This window comes from Dreissena polymorpha, chromosome 6 (assembly GCF_020536995.1).
Source record: "Dreissena polymorpha isolate Duluth1 chromosome 6, UMN_Dpol_1.0, whole genome shotgun sequence".
NCBI classification, from domain to species: domain Eukaryota; kingdom Metazoa; phylum Mollusca; class Bivalvia; order Myida; family Dreissenidae; genus Dreissena; species Dreissena polymorpha.
The window spans coordinates 12,055,166-12,069,130 of NC_068360.1; the positions used below are offsets into that span (position 1 = coordinate 12,055,166).

At 37.1% G+C, this 13,965-nt stretch overlaps 1 protein-coding gene across 2 annotated transcripts; it reads left to right on the forward strand.

The window, feature by feature from the left end:
• The first annotated feature begins 6,542 nt into the window (after nt 1-6,542).
• LOC127836568 (uncharacterized) lies at nt 6,543-13,753 on the forward strand. Of its 2 annotated transcripts, XM_052363225.1 has the most exons (9): nt 6,543-6,678; nt 7,450-7,764; nt 8,491-8,790; nt 9,083-9,379; nt 9,526-9,819; nt 9,925-10,092; nt 11,975-12,020; nt 12,274-12,329; nt 12,443-13,753. In XM_052363225.1, the coding sequence occupies exons 1-9, from the start codon at nt 6,627-6,629 to the stop codon at nt 12,619-12,621; spliced, it is 1,707 nt and encodes a 568-aa protein (XP_052219185.1). In that variant the 5' UTR covers nt 6,543-6,626; the 3' UTR covers nt 12,622-13,753. The 2 variants fall into 2 exon arrangements, with proteins under 2 accessions (XP_052219185.1, XP_052219186.1); XM_052363226.1 differs by lacking the exon at nt 12,274-12,329.
• The last annotated feature ends 212 nt before the right edge of the window (nt 13,754-13,965 follow it).

Here is a 13,965-nt window from a genome sequence, read left to right on the forward strand (position 1 = left end):
TGTTACATGGGAAACAGGGTATGACATGTGATAAATGAATATATGTCATTTATAAATGCGCATCATTATGAAAACATGTGTTTAAAGTAATACTTTTATCCTAATATTGCAAATCTAAACACGTCTTCAAATGCGTAATGAAATACAGGACCTTATGATTTAATTGGCATATTTACAGCAAATGCAGTATCATGTTTTCAAATGATTTTTTAGTGTCATTTATCTTAAGTAATTGATAAAATCATATATCTCGTTTTATATTAATGATAAAACATTTTTACTTTCATAATAGTTAAACTTCGTTCACCCTGACACTTTGTGTGAGTGGGAAATATATTGTTGGTATTGTTCATTAATTCAGTAGAGAGATGACAGTAATGTTTCATGCGTTTCTTGTTTTTGCATTTATATGCGGTGTAAATACATTGATCTGCTTTTTAATGTGTGTATTCGGCGGGGGATACGATATGGAGAAGGAGAAAAAAAGCGCTAATTGATGATTTTCAATAAAGAAGCGTTTAATTAATGTTAAGGTCAGTTTCCAGTTCGTGTCAGATGGGACCCTAACATAACACGATCCGGTTCCACTGCTGGAGAAGTGTGGCGCAACGTTTACGGATGCCATAAAGATTCCTCAATTTAGCCGTTCCGTGGAGGCTGAACATCGTTGCATATTAGATAAATTGAAGCGACTGACTAATATTTTTATTATTTATGTATAAGAACCCCCGTAAAATACAAACACATATGCCTAATTTGTCCATGTATAATAACTATTTATTAGATACATTTTGTTAGAATAACATGGAAAATAATGATGATTTGTAAGATGATGATGATAGAAATGGCGGTTGTGGAAATGGTGTTGATGCTGGTGATTGTGGTTATTGTGGTGGTGGTGGTGGTGTTGGGGATGATGGTTGTGATGATGTTGATGGGGATGATGGCGGTGAAGATGGTGCTGATGGTGTTTGTGATGGTGGTGGTTATGGTTGTGGTTATAGTTGTGACGATGGTGGTGATGGTTGTGATGGTGGCGGTGATAGTGGTTACGCTGGTGGTAATGGTGGTGATGGGGATTGTGGTGGTGTTGATGGTGGTGGTGGTTATGTTGGTGATGATGGTGGTGATGGTGAACGTGATGGTTATGGTGTGGTAGTTGTGATGCTTATGATGGTGTTTGTGATGACGGTGGTGGTCTTGATGGTGGTAGTGATTGTGATGGAGGTGGTGATGCTAGTGTTGAAGGTGATGGCGGTTGTGATGATGGTAATGGTGGTGGTATTGGTGGTGATGATGAGGGAGATGGTGATGGTGGTGGTTATGGTGGTGGTGATGATAATAGTTTTGGTGATGGTAATGGTGGTGGTAGTGATGGTTATTTAAAGCGATTGTGGTCGTGATAATGGTGGTGATGGTGTTGAAGGGGGCGATGGTGGTGGTGATGGTGATGGACGTGGTGAGGGGTAATAGTGGTGGTGATGGTGATAATGGTGGTGTTTGTGTAGGTGCTTGTAATAGTGGTGGTGGTGGAAATGGGAATGGTAGTGATGGTGGAGTTTATTTGCCATGTTGTTAATGATTGTTGGGGTGGCTCTGGTGGTGGTTTTGAGGGTGGCGGGGATGGTGATGGTGATGGAATTGGTGATGATGATGGTGGTGTGGATGGTGATATAGGTGGTGAAGGTGGTGATTATGATGTTGTTGGTTGAAATGGTGGTGATGAAATTTTTAGGGTGATGTTGGTTGTGATGGTGATTGGAATGGTGGTGGTGAATGTGGTGGTGTGGCGATGACGACAATGATGGTGATGGTTAGTATGGCTGTTATGGTGGTGTTGGTGGTAATTGTGATGGTAATGTTGGTGTTGACGTTGATGGTGATGGAAATGGTTGTTGTGGTGGCGTTGGTGGTGGAGATGGGGATGAAAGTGATTGTGGTGGTGATGGAGCTTGTTGTAATTGTAATGGTGGTGTTGAAGGTGGTGGTGGTGGGGATACGGTGGTGATGGTCATTGAAGTGGTTGTATTGGTGATGTTGATGGTGGTGAGATTAATGGTGGTGATAGTGATTGAAGTTGGGTTTGTTTTGACGGTGGTGATTATTGTGATGGCGTTGTTGGAGGTGCTGGTAGTGGTGGTGCTTGCGGTGGTGGTGCTTGTGGTTCAAGTGGTAGTAGTGGTTGCGTTGGCTATGATGATGGTGGTGCTGTTAATGGTGGTGGTGAGTGAGATTATGGTGGTAATTGTGGTGGCGATAGTAGTGGTGATGGTGGTTGTAAAAGCGAGTTTTTTGTTATGGTGGTGGTGATAGTAGTGTTGACGTAGATGGTGATAATGGTGGTGATGATTGTGGTCGTTTTGATGGTAGAGGTGTTGGTGATAGTGGTTGGTGGTGGGTTAGTGACAGTGTCGGTTATTATGATGGTGGAGGTGATGGTGATGTTATTTGTGATATTGATGGTGGTGAGGGTGATGATTTGTTGACGGTGGTGATGATTGTGATGCTGATGATGGTTGTGTTAGTCATAGTGTTGTTGATAATGTTCATTGTGGTGGTGATGGTGGCGCTGATTGTGATCGTTTTTATGGTAGTTTTGGTGGTGATAGTTGTTGTGGTGGTGATGATTGTTGTAGAGGTGGTGATGTAAATGGTGGTGTTGGCGGTGATTGTGGTGGTGGTGATGGTGATAGACGTGGTTGTGGTGGTGTTGGTGGGGATGACGGTGGTGATGGTTGTGTTGGTGAAGGTGGTTGTGGGGGTGATGGTGGTGGTGATGTAGGTTGTTGTGATGATGATGGTGGTGATGGTGTTGAAGGTTATGGTGGTGTGTGTTGATGGTGGTGGTTATGGTGATGGAAATGGTGGTGATCGTGGTGGTGATTGTAGTGGTGGTGGTGGTGGGAATGGTGGTGACGGTTGTGATGTTGATGTTGGTGGTGATGGTGGTACTTGTGATGGTGGTGGAAATGTTGGCAGTGATTATGTTGATGCCCAATCGGTTCCGAGAATGCTTATAACGGCGGGGTTATCTGGCGACTATTATTTTTTATTGACGTCCGTTAATAAAGTAAGCGTTTGCAGCAGATTGTTAAACAATTAATTACAGTTTTACCATTTACGTAATATAAAACGGTATTTAATACAGTACGTTAAAGATAATTTCGTGCATCATCCTTACACCTTTTAACTGTAGTTACTTATGAACAGTTAATAGCAAATGGTGAGCAATTGAATCCTTATGGCGAGTAAGTTGTGAAAAAAACCTTTTAAGAATCTACGCGGTAGCAATTTAATTTCAGTACTTGTATATTTCGATTTTCTATAGCCATGTGTTAATATTTGCTGATTAAAGTCCCTTCGTACGCATCTAGAAAATATCGTTTTGTTATAAGAGTGCGACATAGTTTCTATCGCCTGTCAAGTTCCACGCACGAAAAGCGTGCGTGTTGCATTTTCCTCCTTGATGTGTTTTCAAAATCTCACCACTGTAGACAATTTAAGGTTAATTACATGGATGTTTGCAGTTTTCGTGGCCGGTCGATTGGCCTACGTAAAAAAGTCGAACTAAAAGTCCTGTGGCTGTAAGTAATATGAAATACGTTCAAAGAGCGAACAACTGAAGTGCATTCAGTGCTTTGATTATTACTTGAAATGTTAATCGGACCCATGGCTGTTTCCAGGGTGAGCTTTTCTACATATTCTATGTCGTTATAGAAAAGCTGGTTCGCTTAAGTGCACCGAAAACATATTCTGTGCATTGACCATGTAATGTATTAGTGTTGGCTAAAAACAGCAGAAAGACGATCATGAAGGTTTAGATTATAAACAGCTGAAGTGAAACTGTAAGTTTGGTGTAGGCCGTGAAGTGACATTGTGCGTTCACTGAGCATTCGGCTGATGCCGTAACTATGCGACAATACGTAAATGTAATGACGTAGCAACTCAACTCTGTTTGATAAGGTGTTCGGTTTAAGCGCAAGGTAACTGGTTATACGAAATAAACCGGCCTGAAGAATGACAATTTCCTCATCGTCCTGGAGATGACTGATTCGCAGAATGTTTGGCTTGGTTACCGTTTTCCCGCTAATAATCTCGTAATAACGCTTAATAAATATGTCATAACGTAAGAAACAAAGCGTTATAACACGAAATAAAGGCATAATAAAGAATAAAGGCGTGCACACTCTAAAAGGCGTAAAACGCCAAACGCGAAAAGGCGTACAAAAGCCTTAAAGCGTAATAACGCAAAACCTAAAGGCATACAAACGCTAAAAAAGCATAATAGAGATAAAAAAAAAAGCGTACGAACGTTAAACAAGGCGTGCAAACGCCAATTTCAAAGGTTAACACACGCTAAAAAAAGTCTCCTTTTGTAATATATAAAGTGATGACCTCTTTGAAGATATTAATTCAGACCGTTGTGGATACAGTTGAGTTTATTGGATTTGTAAAGACAATATCAGTCTTTCTGGAAATCGTCTTTGAAAGGCAGAACCGGCTTCCGACATTTTTTCGGAATCATTTTAGTGCCACCCCTTTTGAATGGGTTGGTTTTTATACGCGTTACTCAAAATTACGACGATGTTGTTGTTGTAACCATCAACAATGGAATGCTATATTACATCAAATGTAGTCAAATGAGCACATGTACAATTTTGAATTTCAAATTGTTTTACTCATAGCTAAGATATTCAAGTTTGAAAAGTATAGCGCTTGAAAAGTCTCCAAATGTACGTTTACGACAACTAAGTAGTAATTCGAAAAGGATTAAATCGCCTATAATGTTATGTGAGACTTATTATTGTGACGTGCCCTAAAACCACTTTATTTTAAATGATGTATCTTCCTTTTATTGCACACTGTTTATTGAATCAAATGTTTATAATAATACCTTAGCAATTAAATGATATGACATAGCAAAGATATGTTCCTGGATGACTAATTTATAAATATTATTTGTGTTTCTTTGATCGGGTGTATATGCCTAACATCGCGTTTGACGTAGATGACTTGCGATAATTTATGCAGAAGGAAAATGTAACACTAATTGAATTAGAAAAATGTTTGCACTAAAAAAAGGTAATTAATATGAGTACTAGACACGTATAATCGAGCAAGCAGTTCGTGTAAAATACGCGACAACAGTCCCTTATACTATTTTTTTGTTTGCAAAACGGGTCCATAAATTAAATGTTAAATGCATCAAAATTCTAAAGAGCATAAATTTACATGCTTAAAACGTGTTTGTAAAAAATCATCCCTCAAGCAAATAAACTTTCCGATAAACATGTTACACAGTTTCACAGTCATGTTTTGCTTAATATGGGCCATAACTGTGTACACGTAAAATTGAACGAAAATTTCCAGACGCGCAAGTCTACATGCCGGTTAATATGTTAATAAAGTTTAATCGCCCAATCAGAATTTCGTATCGAATTACGAGCGACACAATTTCAAACTGTACTGTAAACTTAAAATGGGTAAACTCTAGTTATGTTAAACAAAACATATCTTTGAAACAATATTTTTCGTATATTTTGATTTCCAAAATTATAGTTAAAAGTGTGCGTTTGTATATAGTAACATTTTAGACAAAGGTAAAATTGTTGTTGTTGTTGTTTTTCAGTTGTAAGTTGCTTATCCACCACATACCACAAACTTTTATATATCATTTTGTCATGTAAATGAAAACATATAGCCCAATACTTTCGATTAAAAAATGAATTCAGGCTCCCCACGATTTTGAATGAAATTAACTTGGAATGGCCAATTTTCAATTTTGCTGGGGATTTACTTGCAACATATGCAACATTTTGTATTCAGACAAATTTCTTGAAAATTTATAAAATCGTTGAATTCATGCGACAATTAAAATGGCAAAAGTACTAGGAACTTGAACGAAGCACGATTACATGGAGAGAAAAAAACATGTATCACCAACTCTTGTCGATACAAGAGACATATTTTTCAAAGCAACTACACGATTACCAAATCGCCTTTATAGTGTGTATATGCGGTTTAGGCAAACTGTTTTGTAATTTGTTTTTAAATTATTAGATGCCTAGAAATATTTCGCGCTAAAGTTATGGCGTATTTCCACTATCTGATACAAACTACTGGATAGGCAATGCGCATTCAACCATGAGAACGGCTGGAAAAGCGGACTTCGTTTATTTGATGTGAATCGTAAATATCCTTTACATGCTAAGCAACATTGTACAAAACCCCCATTCTATTATTACAAACACACACAATTCGCTTAATTAAATACGTCATACGAAATATTCATGTCTTTGAAAGAAATGTTATTTGGTCTTACTTTTGTGTATATTTAATGATTTCAAATAAACGATTAGTGTTCAATAGGTTCTTTCGGTTTATATTATTTAAAAAAAAAAGATAAATCGAAAAATATTGCAAACACGATGATAACAGACTACGAGTCTGTTTTAAAATGGGGAAGATTAATAAGAGGAAGATATTTAACACACGGTTATGCAAGCTGAAATTATACAATGTCAAAACAGACACACAACTAGTATGTATATTACCCTACCCGTGGCCGAATACATGAGTTCATACCGTCATTACTTTGTTCGCATGAGCTTTGGAAGGAAGTTAAAATGGTGTTGCGCATTATTATTGTGGTGTTATTTGTAATGTTCAGAGCTGATGGTAAGTTTTGATTATCGACAAATATTTTAAAGGGATCTTTTCACGCTTTGGTAAAATGACAAAATTGAAAAAAGTTGTTTCAGATTCGTAAGTTTTCGTTTTAGTTATGATATTTGTGAGGAAACAGTAATACTGAACATTAACCATGCTCTAATATAGCCATTATATGCATCTTTTGACGATTTTAAAACCTAAAAATTATAAAGCGTTGCAACGCGAAACGATTGAATAATTTGGAGAGTTCTGTTTTTGTCGTTAAATTTTGTGAAACTACGAAGATTGCTTATATAAGGTATAAAATACGTCATGATGTGTATTCGGCGGAATAGCTCAGTAGGCTTAAGCGTTTTTACTTCAGGACTCTGGCAGGACTCCAGGGGTCACTGGTTCGAAACCTGCTCCGGGCAATGTTCTTTTCCTTTTTTTAATTTTTTTCTTGATTTTTTACTGGAGCTTTTATGATCCAATGTTTACATTTATCAATATAAAGCACTTAATGAATAAGTTAAAAAAAATGCCAAAATCTGTGAAAAGGCCCCTTTAAAGCTTCCAAGGTTCGAATTAAATGTTTGAGGATTATATAGTCTTAGCAGTTGTTTATGTGGTATCATTGTATTATATTTTAATGAATGTAACGCGCGAAATGCATTATCTTCCTGTACGTTATGGATACATTGAAATAATCACCATTTCCATATTCGTTAATCAGAATATTTATGTATTTAATTAATTTCCTAGAATACGATGTATACGTTTCAAGTTATGATTTAGCTTCCTGTGTTAATCAATATGCTGAGATCGGGGATCATAATGTGCAGCTGGTGTTTAGTTTCACTTGGAATACTAGAGAACTAAGAAAAGTAGTGCGTTACAAAGGACAAATATTACTCGGAGAGTGCATACGGGTGTTTGTTGCCGAATGTTCAGTCCCTGCAACAACGGTTAGGGTCTACACAATTTCTTCAAGTGACGCCCTCACGTCTATGTACATCACAATTGATTTTTTTAATGACACAACTGCAGGAGAATATTACTGTTCGACAGATGACCGCATTCAACATCAGGCGATATGCATTTACAGCAAAGGTATGATAAATAGATTTTTAAATAAGACTTCGTAATGTGCGTATTGATGTTTTTGCTTAAGTATTAGTGCTGTAATTATGCTTATTCCTCTTCGACAATGCTCACAAACTAACCGGGCGTCATTAGAGTTTAATGCTCCATCGACAAAAAAAATAAAGGGAGCTATCAGACGGCGTCTGTTTGTCGAATATTCGGGATGATTCTTCCGATCGATTTTCAAACACTCGATTTACAGTTGCGATCGTGTACGATCCGACCGTCCGATTGTTATATCCGTTGTAAAGGTGCGGACTGGTCATGTGTCCGTTGTCGGCATGCGCTCAACTTGTTTATTAACGATGTAAGTCAGCATAGACGTTCCGGCGCTCGCTTGAGATATTGACTACTCGTAACAAAATCGCGCAGCGCATTTCAGATTCGATGGATTATCGACAGGTTATACACGAATGCAGAAAAATATTTTAGATGAATCAAATTTATTGTAACTTATTTAAATGGTTAATTAACCGCATGAGCAGAACAGCTATTTGAAACATCTATGTATCGTACTGTTTGTATTAACCCTAACAAAAAATAATGGAAACACATATAAGTTATATTTCAATTATTGTTGTAAAACTGCAGATTTTTCTCCTGTCACAAACTAGAACATAAATTATTCGTAACAATGTTTGAGATATATTCACGGGCATAATACTTTTGTCATCTATGGTCATTTTCTTACAGTAAATCTTACTTCATTAACTCTGCTTCCGAATACCAACATATCATACCCAGTACACAATGATCAATCAACGTTCACGTGCATCACATCACCAAGTAGACCTGTCTCAAGGATTCATTGGTTTGTAGAAGGTCGGAACATTACTGACATGGCCAGCTATGCTTACAGCTCTGATATTGCAACAAGCAATCTTAGATATACGCCTCAATCATATAACAATAAGAATTTAATCTGTACAGCAAACTACATGTTTAAATCAACGAACATAACATTGCAAAGAGGAACGAGGATTATCGTGCAATGTAAGTTTTACCAATCCTATTTTTCATATTAACCCATAATCAACTAATTATTATGTCTTTGCATCACACTGTATCCATTTTAATAATAAAGTTTAATATTTCACCCCAAAATCCACAATACGCGTATAAGCTTGCTACACATGAAATAACTTGTCCCTGTGTGTCACTGTGAGACAGTGGCGTCTCTTGAACATGTATAAATACAGAACAAATGTTGACTCGCATTGTATTACTTGCGTATGTTAAAATCGAACTGTCTTTCACTTTTTATTGCTATCCTTTTACATTAAAGATCCAGTATCGACACCTTCAATTACAATTAACAGCACAGTCGTTACGGAAACTGCAACTGTCCATAAAGACATCCCCGTGGAGTTGCAGTGTTCTGCATCCGGATTTCCGCCTCCAACTTACCACTGGTTCTATCCAGGAGGTTTTTCTTTTGGAGACACTGTTATACTAAAGTTCAACAGAACGTTCAGAGATGAGAACATTTCTTGTGAGGCCACAAACTCATATTATTCACTGAATGGAACAATAACTTCATTTTCCACAACGTCGGTCACTTCGATCAAAATTAAAGTTACAAGTACGTAGTATACAATAAATAATGTGGCGTATTAGTATGTCGTTAATGTGGAGTACACCGCGTATAATTAGTTTACAACTCAGTATGTCCTATTAGTAATCATTACACTGTTTGTGTTTCTTACATCCATTGTGTTTTATGCATAGCAAGACCAGATATTCCAAAATACTTCTGTATCCTATCCATCACGGAGTCAGCGATGAATCTTCGATGGGAACCGGGTTTTGATGGAGGTGACGAACAGCATTTTGTTATTAGGTTTCGGAAGATACATGCTACAGAATGGACGAATATTCGTGCACAACTCATAAATACATACCTATTAGAAGGCTTGGTACCAGGAACGGGTTATGAGCTTAAGTTGCTGGCAAATAATGTTGTTGGTTCATCGACAGAGACAGATACACTTACGTCTAGTACACTTAATTCGAACATAACAAGTATGTGCCCTTAAAGCATAGTCTAACATTCATATATTATCTTGACAACACCAAACATTTCCGATGGATAAGACCGACTTTGATGATCATCTTTATCATTTCTAGGATTAGATACACATGAAGATGCTAACCAAGCAGCACAGCATTTCAATTCTTGCACGACACCATTAATAGGTGGTGTGGCACTGGCTTGTGTCATTGGTGGAGGAATTATCGCACTAATTTTGGAGAGACTGATTTGGAAACTTCGTAAGAAACCGTTGAATACTGGAAGTATGTATATATTAATTAGTTAATTGCACTCAAAATATTATGAATCTTTTCATCTTACTAAGAACGTGTAGTTTGGATCGTACGTATGATAGTAACCGTACTTTTGAAAGCGCATAGCTTTCAACCTTGTGTAAATAACAATATTTTTACAACGACGAACTAAGTTGACGTTTAATATTCACAGAAGTAAGTATTGGTAAAAAGTGATTGCTTTTAAAATAACGTGGTTTGGCATACGCTATGTCGCCGCATCACTGTTGCAAATACATACTTTATTATCATTTAGTTTATTGTCATGGCAAAGTATATTTGTGTGTGTGTGTGTGTGTGTGTGTGTGTGTGTGTGTGTGTGTGTGTGTGTGTGTGTGTGTGTGTGTGTGTGTGTGTGTGTGTGTGTGTGTGTGTGTGTGTGTGTGTGTGTGTGTGTGTGTGTGTGTGTGTGTGTGTGTGTGTGTGTGTGTGTGTGTGTGTGTGTGTGTGTGTGTGTGTGTGTGTGTGTGTGTGTGTGTGTGTGTGTGTGTGTGTGTGTGTGTGTGTGTGTGTGTGTGTGTGTGTGTGTGTGTGTGTGTGTGTGTGTGTGTGTGCATGTGTGTGTGTGTGTGTGTGTGTGCGTGCGTGCGTGCGTGTGTGTGTGTGTGTGTGTGTGTTATTATGCCCCCCTTCGAAGAAGAGGGGGTATATTGCTTTGCACATGTCGGTCTGTCGGTCCGTCCACCAGGTGGTTTCCGGATGATAACTTAAGAACGCTTGGGCCTAGGATCATGAAACTTCATAGGTCGATTGATCATGACTCGCAGATTACCCCTATTGATTTTCAGGTCACTAGGTCAAAGGTCAAGGTCACAGTGATCCGAAACAGTAAAATGGTTTCCGGATGATAACTCAAGAACGCTTATGCCTAAGATCATGAAACTTAGTAGGTAGATTGATAATGGCTGGCAGATGACCCCTATTGATTTTTAGGTCACTAGGTCAAAGGTCAAGGTCACGGTGATCCGAAATAGTAAAATGGTTTGCGGATGATAACTCAACAACGCTTATGCCTAGGATCATGAAACTTAATAGGTACATTGATCATGACTCACAGATTACCCCTATTGATTTTCAGGTCACTAGGTCAAAGGTCAAGGTCACGGTGACCCTTAATAGTAAAATGGTGTCCGGATGATAACTCAAGAACGCTTATGCCTAGGATCATAAAACTTGATAGGTAAATTGATCATGACTCGCAGTTGACCCCTATTGATTTTCAGGTCACTATATCAAAGGTCAAGGTCACGGTGACCTGAAATAGTAAAACGGTTTCCGGATGATAACTCAAGAACGCTAATGGCTACGATCATGAAACTTGATAGGTAGATTGATCATGACTCGCAGATGACCCCTATTGATTTTCAGGTCACTAGGTCAAAGGTCAAGGTCACGGTGACCCGAAATAGTAAAATGGTTTCCGGATGATAACTCACGAACGCTTATGGCTAGGATCATGAAACTTCATAGGTACATTGATCATGACTGGCAGATGACCCCTATTGATTTTCAGGTCACTAGGTCAAAGGTCAAGGTCACAGTGACAAAAAACATATTCACACAATGACTGTCACTACAACGGAGAGCCCATATGGGGGGCATGCATGTTTTACAAACAGCCCTTGTTTGTTTTCGATTTGCATGGTAAATGCACGCTTGGTCACTTTTTTTATATAACACATTTAGTTCTCTCAAAATATTTATTCAACAAAAAAGTAATTATTTTAACCACTGGGTTTGTCCAATGAATGGTGTTATTGTTCATATAAGTTTTAGTAACACAGTATGGAAATTCAATTGAATGGCAATACACATCTATGACCACAATATATTGGTCTATATGTGATTTCAGAGCGATGCACATCAACTGGACCCTACGATAACTTACAAATACCAAGGTAGGTTAGACAATCTCAGTAAATACCATTGACATGTATTTTTTGACATACTGATCTCTAGATGATGACACACGTGACTTACAAAAGTATTATATTTTAAGGTAAAACTTAAACCTTTTTGTCTAATAAATTAACATTTGTATGCATGAATATCAAATACAATTAATCTCTATATAATATAAACGGTTTATTGAAGTGATTAATTGATAAATGTCATGGCGTTTAATGATTCTCAATGATTTATATATTTAAGTCTGGGCCTAACAACAATCATGCATTCGGATAGGAGCTATGAACGTTGCGTTGTTGGTAATAACAGTTATCAAATACGTATTGTTTAATGTCGATTTGCATCGGTTTATCATTATTCATGTGCAATAAGTTTTCATAAAATCCACATTAAACAATAAATAAACTTTCAGATTCTGCACAACAATTCCAGTACCAAAGTCTCTCTGATGAAAGAAACTTCCAAGAATACCTCGAAACTCCGGTATCAACCACAGCTGTACAAAAACAACCCAAACCGAATATCTGTACATCAGAAACTGTACAAGCGACAGCCGACAGAAGCGACATAACGTATACAAATATGATATAGTATGAAAATTAAATACAAATGCAACAGTTCGTGTACATGTATATCAACCACTTAAATCATATGTTCTGTGTGAATTATATTGAAAAAAAAATCTGCAAAAAACTGCATTTGTATATAAAGTAAGTCATCAGCGTTACACAATATCTGATAATTAAAGAAACTTTAAAAAAAATCATTATCGGGTCTATAAATGTATGAAGAAATATACATTTGTTATTTCTAGAACTGATTAAGATATTTCATTTAACATTTTGATATAACTTAACACGGTCAAAATTATAATGTAAGGAAATATATGAATGTGTCTTCAAATTTGGATACATTATATGTATTAATGGCCGTTATTTTCATAACTGTGGTGTATAAATGATTTCGAAAGGCGCACTTTTAGTCTCGTGACTCATACTTACATCCGCTTCCGATCACATTCTACCTGGTCCTATTTTGTAATGCCTCAAATAAATATGACTGTTGTGTTTCACCTTTGAAGAGGTGGGATATAGTGCTTTGTATATATGTCCTTGAGTCGAACAGTCGTCGGTCCACCGGTTGGTTTGACAATGTTGTTTCCGCACGATATCTAACGAACACTTTGACTTTATAATAATTAAGGAGTTATACTGCTAACTTTCGAGGAAAGACAGAAGTCTAATGATTTTGACGTTAACAGATCAAAAGGCCGATGCTGTGTACATGTATATACAAAATTGACTGTTATGTCTAGTTTTTACGAAAGCATGAAACAAAACATGGGATTACTCTTATATGTCGGAAACAGATAATCAGTGCCGAAAAGCACTACAAATGCGCCCATTCATTCGCACTTACTATATATTGTCGTTAAATGCACCAAGTATTTGTGTTTTTGTAAAGCCAGTGCCGAACTAAGGTACGCCCCGAATGTCTGTTAACCGATGAAAAGCTTGTATTTCATTTAAATAATGTAGGTTATAACAATGTGATGTAATATTTTCGTGGCATTTAGTACCTTACTGATAATATTACGAATGTTATTAAAGATGTTGGAGTATTATAGTATGTTGTGGGTTTATGCTGTTAACCTGTTTGTTTATAATTATATGTTATGCGGTTGTATGTATCATATGCATTATGATCATAAAATGTTGACGAATGTGTGTTTATGTTGATATGATATGCGTTTATAATGATATGTTGTTCCAAAAACTGACAGCGTAAGCGCAGCCCACATATAATTGAAACTCCTTACCGTATATAAAATAGAATATAAATAATAACATCAAGTGTATGATATCATGATGAATGTACCACTTTCAGCAAAACGTATATTTCCTTGTGTGTATCTGTCGAACCAGAAGGTTGTTT

Excerpts from the sequence above, each read along its gene's own strand:
- LOC127836568 (XM_052363225.1), top strand. The coding sequence starts at position 6,627 with ATGGTGTTGCGCATTATTATTGTGGTGTTATTTGTAATGTTCAGAGCT. Across the intron at positions 8,791-9,082 it reads AACGAGGATTATCGTGCAAT|ATCCAGTATCGACACCTTCA; the intron begins GTAAGTTTTACC and ends TTTACATTAAAG. Across the intron at positions 10,093-11,974 it reads GAAACCGTTGAATACTGGAA|AGCGATGCACATCAACTGGA; the intron begins GTATGTATATAT and ends ATGTGATTTCAG.